The following is a 25,633-nucleotide window of genomic DNA, read 5'->3' on the forward strand; positions in this document are numbered from 1 at the left end:
AAGTTTTCATACGACCTTTTCAAATGTTAAGCTAGATTTTTGGAACTTCTTACTATTTTTCCCAAATAGCCAAACTAATCACCTTTCTTTTGCGCCTAAGACAGCTAAAATCGGATGAAATGGCGTGGAGATAGGATTTTTTAAAAAAAAGTGGTTTTTGCGAAAATCGACGAAAATTGCCATTTTTCGGACCACCCTAACACGGCGTAGGTCACCCTAATGGCCAAACAAAAAAATACGAGTCTAATTATTTCGGCCAAGGAACCCCCAGAAAAAAATTGAGCCCGATCGGAGAACTTTTTTTTTCGAATCATGCTGTTTTCGTGGGGAATTGCTGTATTGCAAATTATGAAAATTTGAGTACTTTCAAAATAATACGGTATTTCGTGATTTTTTTTTATTTAAAAAAAATGTAAAAAATCAAACCAAATTTCGTTTTGTTTCGTTCGTATTGCAAATTTTGAAAATTTGAGTACTTTCGAAAAAATATGGAATTTTGTGAACAATTTTGAGTACATATTTTACATATCGTCCTAACGATAACGATAGATCTATCGTCATCGTTATCGAGCCTCGATAATTTTATCGTTAACAACCTTGGTTCCTGATTCATAACCTGATTTGCTACAAAAAAAAAGAGTCACACCGCAATTTTCCTCTAATTGGTCACAATGGTTATTTTACCGCTGTGGTCATAAGGCTAAAAAAATAAAGGATAGACGCATATATGAGCTTGACATTTGGATCAAGTATGTTTCCCATATTGATGGGTTACATATTCCAGGGTGTAATATTGCATAAAATTTCGTAAAATAATGCAAAATGTATTTTTTTAGTGGTTTACAAAACTATAAAACATTAAGTGATAAATTCCATTACATCAACTATTCAGCTTGAATCAGAATATCCACCATCCTAATTTCCCACAAAAGCACACCCAATTTGAGTTCATTAAAGCTCATCAAAGTTCAAGGAAAAACACTCCAACCATACCATAATGACCGAAACACTCCATTCAACAGCAGCGGCTGAGGGGAGCTTTCGGTCAAATTTTCACACCGAACGAGACGATTAATCCGCTTTGCCACCCCCAAACCCCCGTACAATGAAGGGTGCGCTTATTTTCGGAACCATTTTTCGTTGCCATTTTCCCTTGAACCGCTGCTGACCTTGAGACAACTACAACACATAGCTATTAAAGGAAAAAAGAGTTCATTCTAACCTTTTTTTTATCAGTTTCGTGGCATCGGCAAATTTCCTACTACCAAAACCACATAATTCACGTCAAACAGCTTTTGTACGGCGTTAAAGGGGGAGGGCCTTTTTCGTGCGAAAAAAAGTAAACACGATAGCTTTCGTGCTATTGTTTTTAGATCCCCTTAATGTGTCGTTTAGAAAGTGTTGCTTCTTGGTTGAAACTGAGGCAAACAGTCTGAAAAGTCTTTAAAAGTTCATCAATTAACAATTTAACGGTCAATTTAAAAGGATTGGAAACTCACCACCGTTGGTTAGAATTCACCACAGAAAATTTACACGCGTTTTTTTTCTTCAATAATTTAAGTCTACTCGTCTGTGCTTAAAGGTTAGAGCTATTTTAGTTATTCTAAGTTGACCTCAGTATTTGACCAAGTTTTCCTTGCTCAAATGGAAGAAAATCGATTTTCCCATTAAAAAAAAACCCACAAAAAAAGTCACCGTTTTAATTATTAACCATTCATCAACCCCTTTGTTGTTGACATTGCGATGCCTCTGTGCTCTCTTATGCTAACTAGATAGGAAAACCAGCAAGCTAAGAACAAGAGAGCACAGAGGCATCGATTGGCCAACTCGAAAACAACCACTCAACGAGCACAGCACAGGTAAACATCATCCACCTCAAAAGAGTAAACATAACTTTCTCGTAACGTGGCCCCAAGGGCGCAAAGTCGACAAAGTCTGACGATGACAACGACTTTTTATTGACACACCAAACTCAACTCGATAACTAGACAATGATAGGCCCCCACCCCCCTTCCCGCTGGCTTAGCCATCAGAATCAATAAAATCCAATTAAAGTTGTCAGTGCGAATATGAAGCATTTTGCTGCTGGGTTAGAGGAGAAGGAGGAGGAATTATGCCCCAACAGCACGAAATGACCAGCCGATGAAGATGGACAGGACTTGTCCGTTGAAAGCAACTTGGAACGATGAAATGATTACTGGTAATGGATATGCCCTAAATCCTGAGGGAAGAATGCTGTTAAGATTAAGAAAATAAATTCGATGCGATTCATCAAGATAAACAGATAATTTCGCTTGAAGTTTATTAAAGCAGAACAAAATACTAAAAAAAAAAATACAGGTGAAAAATCACGAGCTAAAAAAAGTTGCCCAACCACTAGCAAACAATCCAATCCGCAAAGCCAGCACCAAACTTTGTCCCTTTTATCCACTCGACTACCACTATATCTCGCACATGATGAATTGGGTTGCACCAGTTTCGAGCGAAACGAGGAAAAAACAGGGGGAAATTGGCTGCATCCAGTTGGTAAAAATGAAAAAAAAAAAACAAACTTGCTGAAAGGACACCGGAGGACCGAGGTTTATCACGTGGACTGTTTTGCTTTGTTTTTTGTTGATGTGAAAAATATGTTTTAGTTCACCTGCAAGTGGTTGGGACTTTTTTCACTTCTTTATGATATATCAGAGCAGTGTTGCCAGGTTATCAAATATATTCACTCAGCAAAAAGTCTTTCGAACACTCATTTAACTATTAGAGAAGTGTAAAGGCCTTGAAAAGTTTTAAAAATTTCGTTAAATAAGTTCCGATATATCATAACAGTGTTGCCATATAAAGAAACTTTACAACTTATTTTGATATCAAGTGTAAGAAACAGCCCATTTTAGCTTTTAAAATTTGTATATCTTAAGTTGGTAAGTGGTTTCCTAAAAAGTGCTCTTAATTAAAGCAGAATAGCCAGATTTTCGATACAGTCCAGACTCGATTATCCGAAGTTTGATCATCCAAAGGTTTTTATAGGATTTCGGATAATAGAATCATGACCAACAATTTTTTTCCTTTTTTTTTACCTTTCACATAAAATTCGAGTTCTGTGACCCACATTTTAGAAAAAAATGAATATTTGATTGCCTTTTAAAAAAAAATATATTTTTTTCAATATTTTATCACCACAATTTTGGCCGCCATCTTGGATTTGAAAATTCTAAATGATTTAAGAGTAGACTTTTCGCAATTACGCATTTTTTTCATATTTGGCTGTAACAAAGGGAAACGGTTGTTATTATTATTCGACGGACTGAACAGCCAAATATGAAGAAAATTTTAGAGTAATTTATGGGCTTGACCATCAAAAATAAAACAGCAAAAAAATCGTAAATCGATTATCCAAAGATTCGATTATCCAAAGATTCGATTATCCGAATTGATTTTTATCCGAGGCCTTCGGATAATCGAGTCTGGACTGTATTTTCAAAGGGCCTTTTGAGCATTTGAGAGCTGTCCATACAAACATGCTTTGGAAAGATTCAAAATACTTGTTTTTTAAATGGCATTTTTTTATCGATTTAGCTCTTCCTGCAATGTTGTTAAAAAGAAGAAAAAAAACGTAAATCTCTATCAATCAATTTGAATTATCAGAAACTCACCACGCCAATTTTGAACTCACCACAGCCTATTGACAGTTGCTTGAAACAGTACGGGCGCACACAGCTACAAATGTTGTGCGTTGGGCGCATCCACAACTAGATGGCACTAGTAAAGAGTAAATGATGATTTTTTGATAAAGCTGTTCAAAGATTTACTGTCTGTTTGTCTGTGGTTGTAGTTCTGGTAAGAGCGTGCAATTTCACGAGATGAGCTAGTTCCCACTCTGACTTGATATTTTTGCAACAAATGATAAAGGATAACAACTATAACTGCCATATTACACTGATTATCTCGATTTATAATATGTATTTTCAGAAATAAAGATGAAGGTAAAAAACTTACACTGTGTTCAATGAATTTCCAAAGATAAAGTGTGCCCAAAGTCTAATTTCCAAATTTTCAATGCTATTTTTTGTATAAAAAAAACATTTTTTTCTGAAAAAATATAAATTTTGTACATGTCTTAACAATTATTGAATTTCAAAAATTGGAATTTACCAAATTTTCCGGCATTTTGAAATCACAACCGTCACGTGGGGTTTTACACAATATTTTTGTATTTTCGAAGAAATAAGTTTAAAAATATTATTTTATTGGTATCGTTTATTTTTAAATAAAATTTACAGAATTTGGTACCAAAAAATGTTTTTTTTCTAGAAAAATGTTTTTTTAATGGAAAATAAATATTGTTAAAAAATCAAAAATCCTTTTAAAATTCAGAATAAAAACTGTAAATGATTACAAATTTGGTAATGATGTGCACCGGTTGAAAGTTGTAGGTAGTTTCAGGTACCGTAAACTGGGGTGACTTTTATAGCCCGGGGTGACTTTGATAGGTTTTTCAAACGCCCGTCAAATTAATATCCAAACATTTTTGAGAATTTTGAGTATGTATGCATTAAGCGATAGCTTATTATCGAACATATATGCATGAATGAGACAGTTACATTGAATGTATCAAAATTAGTGTCCAAATCAAATTTCTATCAATGTCACCCCGGGCTATCAAAATCACCCCAGTTTACGATAATTTGATTCGAAAATTTTTGTTTTTTTTTGCACTTCAAAAATATTTTCTGAAATCAATTATCGCTGCAAAAAGCATTTTTGAAAAGTTGAAAAAAATATTTTACAATTTTCTTACTTGGACTGTGATAATCGGACTTGCTTGAGAAGCAACTTCTTATAGTTTCAATCATGCGAAAAGGAGATTTCTCAGTGTCACCTAATAAGCCATCATTTTTCGCGATATGTTGGAAACTATTGAATCGTTTTTTCAAATAAATAAAACTTTTGGTAGTTTTTTTGATTCTTTTTTTAATATAAATAAATTTGAAATTCTGGAACTAAGTGTAACATGTAAACAAATTTTGTACATTTTTTTTAATTTAGAGTCAGATTTTTTGAGGGCAGACAATTTTACCAAAGTTTTATTTTTCAAAATTGAACATCGAACCTATAATTTCCGATTCATCACAAGATGAAAAATTATGGTTTATTTAAGTACACTGAGAAAAACTATCTTTTTACAAAATTTTAACGTTGAAGCAATTAACGAGATTTTAAAAAGTAAAATTAATGAAAACATTTTTTTTGTATTTTAAAACCATTTTGTTAATGCGAAAAAAATACATTTTTCGAAAGTTTTACCTAAAAATGCTTAAGAGGCAGTATTTGTAAATATTGCTCGGTTTGTTCTAGAGGTCGTATCGAGGTGCTCCAATTTGGATGAAACTTTCAGCGTTTGTTTGTCTATACATGAGATGAACTCATGCCAAATATGAGCCCTCTACAACAAAGGGAAGTGGGGTAAAACGGGATTTGAAGTTTGAGGCCCAAAAAATATAAAAAAATCTTAAAATTGCTCGCATTTCCGTAAAACTTCATCAATTCCAACACTCTTAGTTGCAATTCTTTTGAAGCCCTTCAAAATGCGTCATAGACATCCAGGATTGGTTTGACTTTTTCTCATAGCTTTTGCAAATTACTGTTAAAAATAGATGGAAACAAACGCTGAAAGTTTCATCCAAATCGGAGCACCTTGATACGACTTGTTACACATTGGTGAAAAACTCGCTCTTAAAACTTGTAAATAGTGAATTTATAAACAAAACTGAAAGTCATTTACAATCGCGAATTTGATTTTCCATATGAAAATAAATTTTGAATAGAAAACAAGATAGAAAATGATTTTTTTATAATTTTTTGAAAGTTTCCGAAATTTTCCCAAAAAGTATTTTTTTTTTTTATCAGATATTGCAAATTTTTTATTTTTTATTTTGCAAACTCTAGCGTAAAAAAAATGCTGTTTTAGATTCCTAAAACGTAAAAAATATCGAAAATTTAAAATGAATGTTTAGGCTATCTAACTTTTCGGAACAAAAAGTCAGAAAGTAAAAAAACGCTTTTATTGTCCAAACTACCCGTAATAAAGCTCTAAAATCTTAAGTCTATATTTGAAAATACACAGAAAAAAAATCAGGGTAATATTACATCTGGGAAGGGGTACATCAGAAAAATGGTAAAATTACACATTTCCAGTGGTAAAAGTGCAATGTCACTTTTTCAGTCTAAATTGAGGTAAAATTACATCATAAAAGAGGTAATATTCAACCTTCTTAAATTACAGCTTCCAAATTTACATTATTTTTTACTGTGTATATTTTGAATATTTAAAAGTTCCCATTTGAAATGATTTAACATCTTCCTCTCAATGAGAAAGGCAACAAACTACACCAGTCCAGATAACTGAGTCTCGCTTGCTCAATAAATTTTGGACAAAAAATGGACTTCAGTTTTCGAAACGATTTTCAAACTAATATCCGTTTGAGTTTATCGATTGGAGAAATGTGAACCTCACACGCTACACTTTTTTGATCTGAGAGCATTCGAGCGAAAAATAAAAAAAATATTTTATACAAAACAAGAGACACGAAAAAAGATCCTTCACCACCATCAAGGGTGAGTTCAAAAGCTAGTTGACGCGCCCCCTCAACATCCGTTTCAACATTTTCACCAGAATTACTTTCGAAATAACTTCCCGTCCCTTTAGTGGTTCAAATAAATCCACAGTTTTACCTCAACTTCTAACGGGGAGAGAAGCTCTCAAAATTCAACAACATTCCAAAAGTGCAAAAAAGAATACCGCCGTAGTAAGCGGTGACTTGCACTGCTCAAGACTTACTGCGATGAGCAAACTAGTTTTGCTGAGCACTTTTAGAATGTTAATAAAAAATGTGCTGCAACTCTGAAGAATTTGAGCACGAAATAGATAACGCTAATGTAACAAACTCAACCCTCTCAGCTTGGTGTGTAAATAAAGTTGTAGCAGGCGGGGGGAAAAAAGAAGCAGGCAATAATTTTCACCAAAAAGGCCCCAGCCATCCGCCCAAGTCAAAGTTCCAAATGATAATGTACGTGCCCCTGGAGAGCTTCCGAAAATTGGTGTTGGCAACCCGTGGCAACAAGCGTGAAATTTTCCGGGAAAATTATTCAACTCGAAAAGTGATTCTATTTTCGCAAAAACGGTTAAATTCTCACGAGAGTGGAATTTTAACTGATTGTTCAACTTTTGACTCGATTAAATTAAATTTTCGAAATCCCAACACTGCCGTTGACTGCGACCTACATTTTGTCAGCCAACCCTCCTTGAACGGCCCTTGGTGTCGTCACATCAACTGCATCCGGTGCACGCAAGTAATGAATTTTCCCCACATTGTACCCGGTTCCGGGTTCCCCGTTTGGTTTTGGGGCGCCCTTTGCTACCTTTTACACCAGTAACGAATTAGGGTCCGAGGTCAAGCGCACTCGATGGATTTTTGGGCTTTTGGGGTGATTTGTCAAAAAATGGAGAATTTTAAATTTTGCGTAATTTGACCTTTTAAAATGAACAATAACTAAACTTGCTTTGAAAAGAGTTTTTGGAAAACTATTTCTTCGCTTCAGTTATCAAATGTTTGGTTAAAGCTCTGGAATCACATACAGTTCAGACTCGATTATCCGAAGGCATTTCACTTTGGATAATCGAACGTTGTCCTGTTTTTGATCGTCGTGCTTAAGTATGACAAACTGCAATAAAGTGATTTAGAATGTTTAATTCCAAGATGGCGGCCAAAATGGCGGTGAGAAAATATTTAAAAAAAAATTTTGTAATTTAATGGGCAATCAACTATTCGATTTATGCTTAAATGTGGTCGAGAAGCTAGAATTTGATGATTGAAGTAAAAAATTAAAAAAAAAAACGAAAAACATTTTGTTTTGTCATGATTCGATTATTCGAAGTATCGTACATACCTTTCGTGGCTTCGGATAATCGAGGCTGAGCTGAATTGTGCAAACAAACTTTTAAAATTTTGCTGATTTATGATTCAAAAATATATAAATTAGGGGGGCTCGTCATGGTCATACAAAATGGGTATGTAAAAATATGAAATTCTGTATCTTGAAATGGTATTTTCTGATCGATTTTGGTGTCTTCGGAAAAGTTGTAGGTTATGATTGGAACTTGTCAGACAAAAATTGGTACACGGAAAAAAATATTTCCATTTTTTTATTTAAATTTTAATGACTATCAGTTGAATCCCCAGAGTACGTATTATAAATTTTCGAATTTTTTTTATTTGTTTTTAAAGAGGAAAAAAAATACTATTTTGAGCCATTGTGATCGATAGCGCAAAATATGGGTTGGGAAATATTTTTTTTTTTGAAAAAATGTGTTTGTTTTGTAAATTATCCAAAATTTGGAGAAAAAAAAATTAAAAATAATTTTTTTAATCAAAATCGAATTTGCAATCGAAAAGAACATAACAATTATTTGATTAAGCGTACCGTTTTCATATTTTTGTAACTTTTCAGTAACGTCATGATTCGAAATCCGGACACTTAGTATCATATCATTTTTGTTATAGCTGTCAAAAAATCATGTAATAAGTTGGAAATGTAGAAATATCATAAGGATGTAGTATAAACAGTCCGTTTCAAGAAAATGCATGCAAAATATATCTTTTTTAACAATTTTTCATCAGAATTTTAAAATTAACCCTCTACTGCCCAAATTTTTTTTTCGAAAATATTTATTATTCCCGTGTTCAGGAGGTCATTTTGAGCAACTTTTGTTCTACGAAAAACTTTACTTCTCTTGTTTTATGTTTTTCTTGTTTCATTTTTAGTATTTTAATTTGCATTTATCTTGTTTAGTTTATGTTTGTTTTTGGTAGTATTTGGCCTACTCTACCATCTAATATAATTACATTTCGCCTATCTAATTTTTTCATGTTTTTACAGTCACTTTTTCAATTTTTTGCATGTTTTTCACATTTTCTGCCATAGAATCGCACCATCATCATTTAAATTGCAAAAAAATGCGTAGAGGCATAGTCTGGGACACTACAAAAATTACTGCATACTTCTTTTTACTGAAAATATAGGAAATGTTAGTAAAAAACACAGCCAAAGTTGACCCCTAAAAAAATGACATTTTTAAAAACATTAGCAAAGTCACATAAAACAAGTTAAACTTCCAACCCTGAAATTTTCTAAAATTTTAAGAGTTCTTCTTTCCAATGCTTTTTAAATATCAAAAATCGGTTGGAAAATTGATTTTTGGCGATTTTTTAGATCGAAGCCCGTCTAAAGGCGGGGTTAGGTTGTAGAGGGTTAAAATGATTTGTTGTGCTTCGAATCCCGGACACTGATAAAAGCTGATTCGAAATCCGGACACTTTTGCTTCGAATTCTGGACACTCGATTTTACTTATGAATCGCACAAATTTGGACTCAAATGTTAGTGAATGGCATTATATAGGCCTCAATTAAGCTGTTAACATTAAAACAATCGATAGTATATATACAAATTTGCTAGAATTTAAAGAAATCGAAACCATAAATTTCGGCTTTGCCTTCCCGGTGCTTAGAACGCCTATGAAATATTTCAAGTGAAATATTTCGCATTTTTGATAAACTTATAATTTTATTGTATTTAATTGTTTTGGCATTAACTACATCGTTCAAACAAACTTTAAATGAAAGTTGATGTTGGAATTCATCAAATAACACAGTTTTGGCATTCATAATGCGAACTTATACCCAAATAATTGATAAAACAAGATGAAGTGTCCGGGTTTCGAAGCGTCCGGGAATTCGAATCATGACGTTATGTTAATTTTTTTTAGATGTTTGAGTTTTAAATATAATTTTTAAGAAAAAGCTCTTCGGAAAAAATACGTTTGAACTGGAAATTTAAAAATCGGACAAATAGTTTCTGAGACAAATCCTCGCAAAGAATTCGAATCGAAAGTGATTTTTCTAATCGTCACCGAATTAGCCTGCAGTTTTCAACTGACGATATCTCACCTCTGCATAATTTTCTGATCTTTTTAATAAAAATAATAATAAAATTTTAAAATCAAGAGTAACTACTCAAAAGATTAACAAATAAGTAATTTTTCTTAACCCTCTACAACCCACCCCGCCTTTAGACGGGATTCGATTTAAAAAATCACCAAAAATCAATTTTTCAATCAATTTTTGATCTTTAAAATGCATTGAAAAGAAGAACTCCTGAAATTTTTTGCCTATGTTTTCCTCTATGCCTCTACGATTTTTTCAATTTAAATGATAATGGTGCCATTTTATGGCAGAAAGTGTGAAAAGCAAGCAAAAACTTCAAAAGTGATTGTAAAAACATGAAAAAAATAGATTGGTAAAATGTAATGATAGAAGGTGAAAAAATAGGCCAAATATTACCAAAAACAAACTTAGTACAAGATAAATGAAAATTAAATACTAAAAATGAAACAAGAAAAACATAAGACAAGTGAAGTAAAGTTTTTTGTAAAACAAAAGTTGCTCAAAATGGCCTCCTAAAGACGGGAAAAATTAAAATTTTTGAAAAAAAAATTTGGGCAGTAGAGGGCAATTCATATTTTAGAAGTCAGTTGATAATTACATTTTCATCGATTCGAATGCTTAGTGAGGCTGTATGAGAAATTAATTGGCCGATTTTCAATGTTCCAGAGTGAAAATTTCAGGTTATGTTTTATGCTTTTCAAAAATATTTTACTGATGTTTTTGAGAAGCCGATTTTGGCAGATTTTAGCGTGATATACTGGATGACGTTTTTTTTATTTGTCTCAAACTTTGTGGGAGCCTTCCCCATGACCAAAGTCGCTATTTTGTGTCATTGGTTTACCCATTTAAGTTCCCTTACAAAAATGGTACGTGAAGATTTCGAATTTGAAATGCGCCTACGAGTTCAACTTGTATTAAACCTTGTATTCTCGTCCTATTCTTGGATACAAGTATATCAGTTTTGCTCGTTGGGAGCAGATGGGGATCAAACCCAGGACCATTCGCTTCCAAAGCGAACATTGTAACCAGTCAGCAACGACTGCTCCTTATTTTTTTAGATGTTCTTCAGTAGTTTAAATAAAAAATGATGTGGTGTTATAATAGAAATCGCTTTATTTTTCAGGCAGACCTTAGCATTGTCTAATACTTTAACGGCTCCACTTCGTATCGTAGTTCCAATTTCTTTGTTAAATACTCATAAATGTCCCAGTAATTTTTGTCTCGCGCCAATTCAAGCGCAGTTTTCTGTTGTGTAATTTCTATATACGCCCCCTTTTCAACTAGCTTTACAACCAGTTCAAATTTATTTTCCCTAACTGCCAAATGAAGTGGAATTTCTCCCCGATTGTTTTGGCTGGTCAACTCTGGTGGTGCTAGAAGGTCAATGAGTAGGTGAATCACACCGTCTTTGTTTCTTGAAATTGCCTGGTGTAGAGGTGTATTTCCGTTAAGATCTACTGAATAAATGGATGCGTGCTTTGCGATAAGTATGTTTGTGAGGTAATCTGAATGACTATTCCTAATTGCTGAATGAAGGGGAGGTTCTCCGAAATTATCTCTATGGTCAATGTTGGTCGAATAATCTATGAGGTATCCAATCATGTGTTCTTGCAAATTGTAGCAAACTGCAGCATAATTTAAAGGATAATTGCCATACTTGTCCAAGGTGTTGACATTTGCACCGGCAGCTACCAATTGAAACACAGCTTCTGAATGGGCAAGTGATGCGGCCCAATGCAGGGCAGTTCTACCATATTCATCGACTTCGTTGACATCGACTCCGACCATGAGTAGCGAAACAACTTGTTCCGTCTTATACTGACGTACAGCTGTGTGCAACATACCCTTATAATCATTCAAATCAATTTCCGCTGAATGCTTTTTCAAACAACGGATCATGCTGGAGTGCTCTCTTTTAACTGCGTAGAAAATCGCAGTCTTCGCTAAATCGTCTTTCACATTAATGTTTGCGTTTTTTCTGATAAGCAATTCCACTATCCTTTCATGCCCACCATAGGAAGCAAAATGGAAGGCAGTTTGACCTATCCTATTCTTACAGTCAACATCGGAGGATATTTTGTTCAGTAGAAATTCAACCAATTCCAAGCGATTGTCCCTTGCTGCGATGTGTAAAACAGTGTTTCCTTCAAAATCCGTTACATTTTCGTCGGCGCCTTCTCGAACCAATAAATTGTACGTTTTTGGTGTTGGTGAAAAGTGGAGTGGAGATTGTCCCTTTCCGTTTTGAATGTTTACGTCAGCTTTCAAGTTTATCAACAGTTTGATCACATCGTTATGACCGCGTTGCGCAGCAATGTGAAGTGCTGTTTTAGTTGAAGAATCTGGGTTATTTTTTAGCCAAGGTTGTAAAGATTCAATAAAAAAAATTGCATTGATATTCATTCCAGCTTCGATGAGGATTTTGACTGATTTTTCACATCCCAAGTCAGCTGCCAAACGAAGGAGATTTTCGTCTTTGAGTAAACATTTGTTTGTTTTATCAAGTAAACACTGAAAGGTTGTACCTGAGAACTTCCAAAGATCTATTATTTGACTTAATCTGAAGTTGCACTCAAACTGTAGACTAAACAATGAATTTATGTTGGCCCCTGCATCGAGTAAGAGTTTTACAGTTGTTTCCTTACATCCGTTTAATGCAATATAAAGTGGACTTTTCCCATTAAAGTTCTCGGTATCCAGTGACAGTGACTGCGATCGAAACATTTCGATCAATGTGTTGATCATTTTCTCATCGCATACTTTCGCCGCTGAATGTAAAACTGTGTTCCCAGTTTTATCAGTTAAAGTAAGGTCACTCCCTTGAGAGACCAGAAACTCAACAAGGTGGTAGGATCCGTTTTTAACAGCAAAATGAAGGGGAGTTTTCCCTTCAATGTTTTGGCCATTTATTTGAACCTTATTTTTGCAAAGAATCTTCATCGCTTCGATGCACCCAGATTTGGCCACTAGGTGAAGTGCAGAGTTGCCATTGTTATCCCTTAAATTGAAGTCCATGTTTACAAAGAGACATGTTCGAATAGCATTTTTGACAGTGCATTCGGCTTCAACAGTCTCTGCGATATCGGTGCAGGTACAGTTGACTGTATTTTCACTTATTTGAACGATTAAACAATTTTTACCAGCGGAGTTCGACAAAAAATCGGACATTCCAGCATTGAAAAGGTTTGTGACAGCGTTACACTCATGATGCAAATATTTCACAACATCCAGGTGGAACAATTTCAATGCAAGATCTAACGGCGTATCAGAGCTTTTGTTTTTTAAGTTTACATCAGCACCTTTTTGGATCAGAAGCTTAACTATTTTCAAGTTACCGGTTCGACAAGCCACATGAAGAAGAGTTTCCCCAATATCATTTGGAACATTTATTATTTTGGAAAGTTCGTACCCATTTGAATCTTTCAATTCAAATAAGAACGGTAGGGAGTCAAACTCTCCATAAAACACGATATTAAAAAGCATAGTACTTTGAAATTGATTTGCGACATTTAGGTTTGCACCTTTTTGTAATAAATAATCAATCATCTCGAACGACTTGACTCGAAATATTGGAGTGTTTCCTTCGTCATCAAGTAAATTGACATCCATCTGACCGGCAATTAATTGTTTCACCACATCCAGTCGATTGCTTTCAACAGCCAGATGAAGAGGATACTTGCAGGTCGCACTCTGTTTGAAAATTTCTTTTAAAAATTCGTCAACTTTTCGTGCGCCACTTTCAAACGATATCCGAAGCAGGGGTCTTCCCATGCCATTTCTCACATTTTCAAAGGTAAAGGGATCATGCAAATAGTGCAAACCTTTCACAATGTTCTCAAAGTCACTTTTGCAAGCCCAACAAATAACTTCTGTGCCACATTCCTTCAACAGCTTAAGCCTGTTTATATCTTGCTGGCTCAACTTAGCCATACTTTTGCCCACGTCTTTCGAATTTATAACGATGTTTGACTCAATCATCGCCAGAAAGAAAATGCGCACAACTTTACGCCTTTGAAGGTCCCTCCAAATGTATCTTTTGCAAAAATGAGCCTCCTTTAAACCACAAAATTCAAACAAATGCTTTGCTGCATAATACTCGGCAAAAGATAAGTGTGTAAATCGTACATCTGTAGCAACTACTTCGATTATCAGAGACTGCTGATCCTCGATTCTTTCTCTGATCGATTGCAATGTTTCGTGATACTTTTTGTTCGCTATGAATGGTATTAGTTCAAATGAAAACAATCGTTCTACAGCAAGCACCTGATAATCGTAATCTATTGCTGTCACTGTTGAGTCAAACAACCGATCTGGCTCTTTATTGCTGTCAACGTTGTACTTTTTGTTCATTGTAATTTTTATACACTTCCGGCCAAACTGCTCGTACAAACCAATCAGGCTCATTTTCTCTCCACGTACAATTGAGTTCAAACCATCGTTCGATTCGAGATACTTTTCAAACGGCCCGGCGAAAATTTCCGCCACCATTCTGATCATCAGTGGAACACCGGTAAAGTCGTACTCTTTGCTGGAAATGTCGCGGTGAAATTTTGCAACTATTTTATCAGCAAATGTTTTGAATCTTGCTGGGTCGGTAGCACTTTTTTTCCAATACTTTTTCAGAAACATTATCTGCTCGTCACAGTCAAATGCTTGCAGCTCCATCGAAACCGCCTTGAGACTTTCGACGAGATAATTCTTGATGTGTCGTCTACCACTTACAATTATTTTAATGTTTTTCTTTTGTAATAATACTCTAATAAGTTTCAAAGTATTTTCACGGTTTTCTGTTCTAACTTCATCGAAAGCATCCAGAAATAATATTATTTCGCTTTTACTCTCGTTCACAAGTAGTTGAACGTTTTTATTGGAAAGCTCATTCTTAAAGACGTTTGAGCTTGAAATATCTTCCAACGTATTAATGCTTGGCGCAACGCCTGACAAATTGTTCAAGTAAACCAAGAGCACGGCCTTATCCGAGTGAAGTTGTTGAGCTTGAAATGCCAAATACTGCCAGAGAGTACTTTTTCCCATGCCTGGTTGAGCCGTGAGAACGAAACAGCTCTGGTTCTTGAATGATGCGAAAAGTTGCTGAACAAACTCAGTGTCTAACATTTTAACAAAAGTGTCTTGAAAGCAAATTTTCCGATTAATGTAGTAATGTTCGGTTTGTTCAAAACTTGCACACGATCGATGGCTACCTATTTGTATGTCTGCTAGCAATTTTTCTTTAATTTTTCTCATGATTTCGTTGCCTTTCTGAGTATCCAAAAAATCTTTTCTAATTTGTTTTTTACCCTTTGCAATTATAACCTTTTCAGACTTTTCATAGTTATCAAACTCTTTCATAATTATATCCAACGGCACCTTATCAAAACTCCCATCCATTCGCCCCAAATCGTCAGGTCGTACCCAGCTGAGCATCCAACGTCGTCCTTCGCTGATCATTACTTCTCGCAGTGCCTCAACGCTGGGTTGTGAAATCGACAGAACTAATTTTGAAAAGAAATCCTCAATAGTGTTGCGATCAATTTCTGTCTTGACTAAATTTTCTGTCAGCGACCAAAAATTGCCCATTAATTTAGCATCAATCTTGCAGTAGTCTTTTCCTAATATTCGTTCCAACTCTGAGTAGAGTTGTTTAATAATTGGGTTCTTATGTTGCTTTGCTTTCACCAAACATACGTCCTGTCCATCGATGACAAACACTTCCTTTAAGTAGCAGTGGTACTCCTCCAGTATTTGGTGCATTTTCTCGTTCCTAAACAAATCAACGATTGCCTCACGAATATCACTTAAGTCACGTTTGAATGCTTCATCCCTGAGCAGTTTCATCATATTTTCCTCTTGATTGATCAACTGCAGATGTTTTCCTTGTGAAAAGTCGAGCATGCCATCTAATTTCACTTCCAAGTACGAATTCACCTCAAACTTCGACCAGTCCAAACTTCTATTGGTAAAAAGAATAATTTTCCCAACTTCCCCATGACTCCATTTCATTTTGTGGTAACTCTTCAAATACTTCCCCAGCGCAAAGTCACCGTCGCCACCTTCAAACAGCGTTTCCTTGGTTATATGTTTTTGCAGCCGACTGTGCTTGGTCTGGATGAGCGTCCACGCGCCGTTCACAAACAGGCCAACGTCGTCAAACTTGCCGGCGTCGTCCATCTCGAACGCGAGCCTAAACTCACAGCCTGCCAGCATCGCCCGCTGCAGCAGCGTCCAAGCAAGCTGCCGCTGGTAATCGTTCCCATGGCCTCCTAGGCTGCCCGCGTTGTACTCCGTGCAGGGGTCCATGCTTTGCATTTCGATCTTTTTTGAAAAATTCTGCTTTTTGAGTGCTGTAATTTTACTTGAGATTGATTCAGCTATTACGATATTTTTTTTTTGTTCAATAGAACATTACCTTTAACTTTCACCGGTCAATTGCTTGAATCACACTGCCAAAGTCAATCGCATCCTCACGATGTCTTCCCAGTTAAACTCACTATTGAGCCATATCAACGACAAACCAAATCTTATCTTATCAAACTTTGCCGATACCACTTTCAATATTTGCACCAGTTGAAGTACATTGTAAAATCACCAAAAGGGTGAATCGACGTTACACATTTAGAGAAAGTTCTGTGGGTACAGTCCAGACTTGATTATCCGAATACAATGGAAAAATTTCACTTCGGAAAATCAAATCATCAGAAAAATAAATATTTCATTTCCTTATATTTGATTATCGAGATTAAATATGAAATCTTATCTACCCTAAAGTGATTAAAAAATTATAAATCCAAGATGGCGGCCAAAATGGCAACGATGAGCTATTTTGAAAATGCTTTTGGTAATTTAACCTTCGGGAAGTCGCGTGTTTTCGCCTTTCTTACAAGTGCCCTTACAAACTGTGTACAAAGTACACGTACGCGACCTCCGGTGGGTTAAAAGGCAATAAACAATTCAAATCTAAATACCGAAAATTACTATTCAGCATTCAGTTTATAACTGCTGAAAAGATTAATTGCAACATAAAATCACTCTAGACTCAAGAAATAATTATTCCATAGAATGTAACAAAATGGGTCATTTTTGCGGGCATTTCAGGGCATGATCCCTTAGGTGTACTGAGCCCGAAACCCAAATATGAGCTTGACCAGTTACGAGTTTACGGGATTTAAATCAGTGCGTTTTGGTTTTAGCCAGTTTTGAGACTCTTAACGGTTACTGCACTTTTTCAAATAAAAAACTTCACGAGCATATAGTTCGTGTTTCAGAAAATCCCCCAAAAAACTAAGGAGCAACAAAATTTTGACCAACAATTTAAATTTTCATTGAACAAAAAAAAACATTTAAAAAAATATATGCATTTAAATGTAATAAAGATTTTGTTTGTTTCAAGGAAACCGATCAGAAAAAAATACACACCCCGCGCCTGTCCGGTGGCATCGAGATTGTGAGATTTATTGGCTAAATTTCCGAGTGCACATTAAAGTGAGGAGGAGGAAAATTATAGCAAGGTAGGAAAAGAGAACGTCAAAATTGTTAAAATTGTCAAAATTGTCAAAATTGTCAAAATTGTCAAAATTGTCAAAATTGTCAAAATTGTCAAAATTGTCAAAATTGTCAAAATTGTCAAAATTGTCAAAATTGTCAAAATTGTCAAAATTGTCAAAATTGTCAAAATTGTCAAAATTGTCAAAATTGTCAATATTGTCAAAATTGTCAATATTGTCAATATTGTCAAAATTGTCAAAATTGTCAAAATTGTCAAAATTGTCAAAATTGTCAAAATTGTCAAAATTGTCAAAATTGTCAAAATTGTCAAAATTGTCAAAATTGTCAAAATTGTCAAAATTGTCAGAATTGTTAAAATTGTCAAAATTGTCAGAATTGTCAAAATTGTTAAAATTTTCAAAATTGTCACCATTGTCAAAATTGTCAAAATTGTCAAAATTGTCAAAATTGTCAAAATTGTCAAAATTGTCAAAATTGTCAAAATTGTCAAAATTGTCAAAATTGTTTAGTTTTAGTTTTTAGTTTTTAGTTTTTAGTTTTTAGTTTTTAGTTTTTAGTTTTTAGTTTTTAGTTTTTAGTTTTTAGTTTTTAGTTTTTAGTTTTTAGTTTTTAGTTTTTAGTTTTTAGTTTTTTGTTTTTATTTTTTAGTTTTTAGTTTTTAGTTTTTAGTTTTTAGTTTTTAGTTTTTAGTTTTTAGTTTTTAGTTTTTAGTTTTTAGTTTTTAGTTTTTAGTTTTTAGTTTTTAGTTTTTAGTTTTTAGTTTTTAGTTTTTAGTTTTTAGTTTTTAGTGTTAAGTTTTTAGTTTTTATTTTTTAGTTTTTAGTTTTTAGTTTTTAGTTTTTAGTTTTTAGTTTTTAGTTTTTAGTTTTAGTTTTTAGTTTTTAGTTTTTAGTTTTTAGTTTTTAGTTTTTAGTTTTTAGTTTTTAGTTTTTTAGTTTTTAGTTTTTAGTTTTTAGTTTTTAGTTTTTAGTTTTTAGTTTTTAGTTTTTAGTTTTTAGTTTTTAGTTTTTAGTTTTTAGTTTTTAGTTTTTAGTTTTTAGTTTTTAGTTTTTAGTTTTTAGTTTTTAGTTTTTAGTTTTTAGTTTTTAGTTTTTAGTTTTTAGTTTTTAGTTTTTAGTTTTTAGTTTTTAGTTTTTAGTTTTTAGTTTTTAGTTTTTAGTTTTTAGTTTTTAGTTTTTAGTTTTTAGTTTTTAGTTTTTAGTTTTTAGTTTTTAGTTTTTAGTTTTTAGTTTTTAGTTTTTAGTTTTTAGTTTTTAGTTTTTAGTTTTTAGTTTTTAGTTTTTAGTTTTTAGTTTTTTGTTTTTAGTTTTTAGTTTTTAGTTTTTAGTTTTTTGTTTTTAGTTTTTAGTTTTTAGTTTTTAGTTTTTAGTTTTTAGTTTTTAGTTTTTAGTTTTTAGTTTTTAGTTTTTAGTTTTTAGTTTTTAGTTTTTAGTTTTTAGTTTTTAGTTTTTAGTTTTTAGTTTTTAGTTTTTAGTTTTTAGTTTTTAGTTTTTAGCTCTTAGTTTTTAGTTTTTTTAGAAAGGGCCAGAAACTAGCAATTTTCCCTAATTTGAAATTTCGCTCCCCCCCCCCCCCCCTCCCCTCACCCTGACACACACACAGGTGCTCCAAATCGATTCCACGAGCGCGAGCAGTTTGACGTTTTTTGGTCAGCCCACCACACCCACCATCCATATAGCGCGGTGATCACTTGATTAATGGTGGAATCATTCGTGGTTGCCAGCCGCACCGGCAGTTTCAGGGCAGAGCTGCCAAATTTAATTAAACTTTTCTGCATATGCCAACTTCTGCAGCGATAAAATGAGAGAGAGAGAGAGTAACTCATTTTTCTTCTTTTCGTTCTTTGGAGGGCATTATTTTTTTATTACCATCTTTACTGACTCTGCTCTGTTTCCGACAGGATGCTGCTTGTTTACTTTTGGAGAGAAAAAACTTTTCATTTATGTGTCTGTTTGTTGGAATGTGAGAGAAGGGTGGAAGGGGGCCAAAAATGTTTGCTGCATTTGGCAGCGAGTTTGGAGAAACATTTTTTTTTTCATTATCTTTTATTTCCAAATCCGACGAAAAGATTTGCCTCCAAGTACTTAGGCTGAGCTGTTTTACATTGTTATTATTGTGGGATTTTTTAAATCGAAATGGAGCGAGTCTTGTAAATTCTTGCAAAGCTAAGAACTTTATCGCTCAGCTGTTGAAAAGCTTAGTAAGAAAAATCTTTGTGAAATGAATTCAACGGAAAATCAGTTCATGTTTTCCAGAAAAAGGCGAGTCCTCTTCTGTGTGTAATGTAAGCCATTCTCAATAATCCCAATATTATCTCCACAATATCCCTCTAATATCCTTCAACGAAAGCAGCAGTCAATAACAGCACTCGACAGTGAGGACTGTCGACGGTTCGATACAAATGTCTGACTTCGAAAACCGTTTCACGTTAACTTCAAAACCACTTTTCCCAATCCGTTACGCACATGTTGATTCGACACAACCTCCGGGGCACGTTTTGCGCCAAAATTTGACAAGTACACAAAGAAAACCTTCCCCCCTTCCCATCCCCTCTAAACTTTACTGGAAACATCAACACTGCAAAGTGGTGAATTGAATATATTGAATTTATATGCTAATGTTATGCCGATTTACCCGATGTTTCAATTTTGAGGGGTCGTGTTTTTGAAGAAAGTGAAATTTTCCCACACAAAGCACACGCACACCATGCGAGCTTTTTCAGCCCAAAACTTGACGTTATTAAAGGGTTCCCGGGATCATACAGAATTAGACGTAGGTAACTATAATAAGTCTTTCCCCGGGAGCGGCTTTGCGAAAGTCTATTGTTTCAAGGACCCGGGCAAAGATTCGGACATAGACTGGAATTCTAGACAAGTTGCGGTTCAAGCTTTTGATATTGACAATAGGGTCCTAAAGTCCTATGAAAATTTTTATGTACAACGGTAAAAAAACACACTTAAAAGCCATTTCTGAACCCTTTTGTTTTTTAAAGCAAACAAAAGTTAACAAGACAACCTTTTTTCGATGGATCAACTATGGTCCCCTTTGGAAAGAGCTGTCAAGTAGGAACTTTTCTGTCAATTTGTAACTTTTAGTGGTCGTACAAAGGGTCATTTTACTCCAAAAAAAATAAGCTTTATCGTTGTGAACAGTTGGGCGTCCAAATTTCCCGGGAAACGGGAAAAATATTTTTTGAATCCCGGAAAATTCTGGGATCCCGGAAATTTTTTAGAAGTCATAAAATCTATGGGTAATTCTCCGCCAACTCACACAGCAGTTGCCCCGACCCCCCTTCGATTTGCGGGAAACTTTGTCCTATGGGGTAACTTTTGTCCCTGATCTCGAATCCGAGGTCCGTTTTTGATATCTTGTGACGGAGGGGCGGTACGACCCCTTCAATTTTTGAGCATGCGAAAAAAGAGGTGTTTTTCATTAATTTGCAGCCTGAAACGGTGATGAGATAGAAATTTGATGTCAAAGGGACTTTTATGTAAAATTAGACGCCCGATTTGATGGCGTACTCATAATTCCGAAAAAACTTATTTTTCATCGAGAAAAACACTAAAAAAGTTTTAAAAACTCTGCCATTTTCCGTTTTCCGGATCATTTTTTCATTTAGAACAAAATTTTTCATTTTTAAATTTCGTGTTTTTTCTAACTTTGCAGGGTTATTTTTTAGAGTGTAACAATATTCAACAAAGTTGTAGAGTAGACAATTACAAAAATTTTGATATATAGACATAAGGGGTTTGCTTATAAACATCACGAGTTATCGCGATTTCACGAAAAAAAAGTTTTGAAAAAGTTACTTTTTGCGTTTTTCTTTGTTTTGTCGTCCGTGTTTGTCGCGGGTGACGATGAACGGCCATGATCGATGACGACCAACTTTTTCAAAACTTTTTTTCGTAAAATCGCGATAACTCGTGATGTTTACAAGCAAACCCCTTATGTTTACATATCAAAATTTTTGTAATTGTCTGCTCTACATTTTTGTAGAACAATATTACACTCTAAAAAATAACCCTGCAAAGTTAGAAAAAAACACGAAATTTCAAATTAAAATTTTTGTTCTAAATGAAAAAAAATGACCCTTCTGGGTCAATTTAGATTCGAAAAGTACATCTCATCACCGTTTCAGGCTGCAAATTATTGAAAAACACCTCTTTTTTCGCATGCTCAAAAATAGAAGGGGTCGTACTACCTCTCCGTCACGAGATATCAAAAAACGGACCTTGGATTCGTGATCAGGGACAAAGTTTCACGCAAATCGAAGAGGGGTCGGGGCAACTTTTCCCGATTTCGTGTGAGTTGGTAGAGAATTTTCCCTATGTTTTCATTATATTTGTTATGTTAATCAAGCAATCATAGAATTAGCTCAAAACTATTATTTGCTGATAATTTACACTTCAATCTTAACAAGGACGGTAGATTTTAGATAGCTTAAAAGAATTTAATAATGGATTTTTTTATCTTTAATGTACTTTGAATTTAAAATGAATAAACAAACATCATCCAAGGTGATTCAAACTAAATAAGTATTATAAATATATTTCTTTTATTTTTTTATTTGACGTCACTAGAAAAGCTAAACAAAATCATTAAAAATGTCTAAAAAAACAAAAAAAACGATAACAACTACAGTCAATGTAAAATTATAGAAAAGTTTAGAATTTCATGTTTTATATAAAACGGGTAAAAATCAACTTTTTCCACTAAAACTGCGATAACTTGAAAATTTCAGCGATGACCTATTCATGTCTGGGTACCGCGTCTTTCTATTACAAAAATTTTGATACCTAAACATGTATAGGTCATCGCTGAAATTTTCAAGTTATCACAGTTGTAGTGAAAAAACTTGATTTTCACCCCTCGTCTTTTTACCGTTTTGGCGCGCGGCGCATCGAAAAACCCAGTTTTTATGTTAAAAAAATCATATCTCCGAAACGTGTAAATGGATATTCGCAATTTTTTTATATATTATGTAAAATATTACAAGGAATCAGGGAAAAATATTTTCAGACATGAGCTCTTTGGTCCCGAGACCTTGAAATCGGCAAATGGAATTTTTCAAATATTCAGCTAGTTTTTTTGGACCTCAACATATTTTTCCTTTAAAGCCCAACTAATAACCTTTCTTTTGAATTGTGGCGCTCCAAAATTGGTTCAGCCGTTCCGGAGATATGATTTTTTGAAAAATGTGGTTTTTGCGAAAATCGACGAAAAACGCAATTTTTTGGACCACCCTATTTCGGATAGGACCACCCTAATCGCCGAACAAAAAAATACGGGTCTAATTATTTGGGCCAAAGAACCCCCACTTCAAATTTGAGCCAAATTGGAGCACTTTTGATTTGGAGACTTCCTGTTTGACGTCGAATGGTTGTATATATGCCGAATACTAATTTAAATGCTTTAAAATTCTAATCGATTACTAAGTATTTACTTGTTCATCTATTTCCTCAAACATTTCTGAATTTCCAGTCCGAAATCTGTTTTTTTTTTTTTTTTCAATTCCGGGAATTCCCGGGACAAAATATAAATTCTCGGTTTTGGCAAAATCCCGGGATTTTTGTCCTGGGAATTCCCGGGATGGACGCACTAGTGAACAGTAATATCAGTAATCTAAGCTTAATTTTAGGACCCAATTGTCCAAATTATGCAAAAGTTTTGACTATTTCGTCATACTTTTTCACCCAATTCAGAAGCTGACTAACAGCCAGTGTGATTTGTGGGGTTTGTGGGGTTTGTGTGATTCCATGATTTGTGTGATTTGTGTGGTTTGTGTAATTTGTGTGACTCCATGGTTTGTATGATTTGTGTGATTTGTGTGGTATGTGTGGTTTCTGTGATTTGTGTGGTTTGTGTGGTTTTTGTGGTTTTTGTGGTTTGTGTGATTGTATGATTTGTGTGATTTGTGTGGTATGTGTGGTTTCTGTGATTTGTGTGGTTTGTGTGGTTTTTGTGGTTTGTGTGATTGTGTGATTTGTGTGATTTAAGTGGTTTGTGTGACTCCATGATTTGTATGATTTGTGTGGTTTGTGTGGTTTTTGTGGTTTGTGTGATTGTGTGATTTGTGTGATTTAAGTGGTTTGTGTGGTTGTGTGATTTGTGTGATTTAAGTGGTTTGTGTGGTTGTTTGATAGTGTGGTTTGTGTGATTAGGCTGATGCAAATACTTTTAAAAGTTTTTATCCTTTGGCTCTAAACGGGGTTGAAGGGGAAGAGGGGGGGGGGTTTGAATAAACCCAACATGCTAAAAATGATTCTTAAGGCAGGGGAATGCATTTTTAATTGATTTCAGGTGATTGCACTTGAATTTCCATTGACATTTTGAAGTTTAAAAAAAAATTAATTGCCCCTTGATTTTTCGGCCCCACTTTTAAGGGAGGAGAAAACGAAAACTTTAAATAAAATGTGTACCAGCCTTATGTGATTTGTGTGGTTCATGTGATTTGAATGATTTGTGGAGATTGTGTGGTTTGTGTGATTTGTATAACTGTGCTATTTGTGTGATTTTGTAAATGTGTGTTTTCTAAAAACCAAAAAAAAAATATCCCCAACACTACATCAAAAAATCACACCATCCACATTAACGACCCCCGGGTCTTTTGTGGTCTCTATTGCAAGTTTCTGCTCGAACCTAGGAGTCCGAAGGCTTGAATGGGGAGAGCACCCAAACCTCTTTCTACTCCAAGGAACCTTCCACCCCAGTGTTTGGACTGACGACCTTTGGATTGCGAGTCCAACCGCCGCCAGCGATTCCACCGGAGTAGGCTTGGTTTGGTGTGTTGTTTGTACTTATGGCATGGAGACGACTCCTACACCTAGAATGACTTAACGGCCTAACAACCAAGGCCGGGACCGACATTTTTACTTCCTCCTCCGATGGAAGGTTGCAGCAGATGGGAATCGAACCCAGAATCATCCGCTTACAAAGCGGACAGCGTAACCATTCGGCCACGCACTGCCACACTACATCTTGTCCTAAATTCCACTCAATGCGATTCCATCTTTAAAGGGCCACTTTCTGTTTGCTCTTCTGCCATCGCCGCCGTCGAAAGTCTGGCTGAAAAGGTAGCAGCGCGCGGGGCTTTACATAACTTGTGGACTCTGTCTTCTTGCCCCACGAAAAGCGAAGACCCTTTCAGTGCCGCCGCATCAGACGGGCTGAAATTTCATTAAAATCCGCAACAAGTAAGGCTCGTTCGTTCAGACGTCCACGGCTATTTACCGTTTCGATCAATATGTTTGAGCAGTCCCCGTTCAAAAGGATCTCTACTAAGAATAGAACCAAGAAAAGGATAATGGCTAAGTACTTCGGAGTTTAGCCGCATAAGAAACGGAAGGAAGGAAGTTCACCTTCGTGCCAGTCGACTCGAGTCTCGAGTCAGGTTATTGGTCCCCTTCTCCGCCTTCCAAAACCTAATCAAAGAGTAAGTAAGTAATCTGAGTTTCGACAATGAGGCCACGTACCACGTATTGACCTCGTAAATTTGACTTTGTAAATGAGTACCCAGCTGGGAGGAAGTTTCTCCTGTGGTGAGGTGGTTTCACCCAGATTTGCTGGTCAAATAAACTAATTAGTTGCTTAATTCATAATACACCACAGGAGCTTAATGAAATCGGACGAATATTCACCGAAAAAGTTTCCCAAACACCCCCCCACTGCAGACTCACCTTGAAATTGTCCGGATTTTCCGACTCCTCGATAAACTTGAAGATGTCGGCCACGGCTTTGATCATGAGTCCCTCGTTGCCCTGGGACGCTGATTTCCCCCCGCCGGAAGTGGCCTCCGCGGTGCTATCTTGCTGATCCCCCGAGGAGCCACCGCCGGAAGTGGCCGCCTTGCGGGGGTTCGGTCCGAGCATTGTGTGCGTCTTGCCGGAACCGGTCGCGCCGTAGGCAAACACGGCCGCATTGTACCCGTTGAGCACGTCCTGGACGAGGGGGGCGGTCGTCGTTTGGTACACCTCCTCCTGTTGAGAGAGAAAAACGAAGCAAAAATGAGAGTGAAAAAATGGCGGGAATATTAATGTCCCCACACGGGAATCGATTTTTTATTCAACACAGCACGCCGTTGGAGGTGGGGAGTGCGTTACACTGGTTGTGATATATCACGCAACTGTCGGGCACGGAAA

General features: G+C 35.3%; 2 protein-coding genes across 3 annotated transcripts in view; both read right to left on the reverse strand.

The window, feature by feature from the left end:
• LOC120432210 (kinesin-like protein KIF19) overlaps positions 1 to 25,633 on the reverse strand; it is a 50,762-nt gene that overhangs the window by 14,510 nt on the left and 10,619 nt on the right. The window contains exon 3 of the mRNA XM_039597370.2: positions 25,172 to 25,471. Coding sequence (XP_039453304.1) covers positions 25,172 to 25,471 — 300 coding nt within the window. The remainder of the gene's footprint in view (positions 1 to 25,171; positions 25,472 to 25,633) is intronic.
• LOC120432209 (uncharacterized) lies at positions 11,086 to 16,481 on the reverse strand. Of its 2 annotated transcripts, none has more exons than XM_039597369.2 (2): positions 16,399 to 16,481; positions 11,086 to 16,333 (listed from the first exon to the last, which is right to left on the reverse strand). In XM_039597369.2, the coding sequence occupies exon 2, from the start codon at positions 16,296 to 16,298 to the stop codon at positions 11,133 to 11,135; it is 5,166 nt and encodes a 1,721-aa protein (XP_039453303.1). In that variant the 5' UTR covers positions 16,299 to 16,333; positions 16,399 to 16,481; the 3' UTR covers positions 11,086 to 11,132. The 2 variants fall into 2 exon arrangements, with proteins under 2 accessions (XP_039453303.1, XP_039453302.1); XM_039597368.2 differs by having other exon boundaries at positions 11,086 to 16,344; positions 16,399 to 16,448.

This window comes from Culex pipiens, chromosome 1 (assembly GCF_016801865.2).
Source record: "Culex pipiens pallens isolate TS chromosome 1, TS_CPP_V2, whole genome shotgun sequence".
Classification (NCBI taxonomy): Eukaryota; Metazoa; Arthropoda; class Insecta; order Diptera; family Culicidae; genus Culex; species Culex pipiens.

Bases quoted from the DNA above. Each gene is read 5' to 3' on its own strand.
- LOC120432209 (XM_039597369.2), bottom strand. From the start codon at position 16,298: ATGCAAAGCATGGACCCCTGCACGGAGTACAACGCGGGCAGCCTAGGA.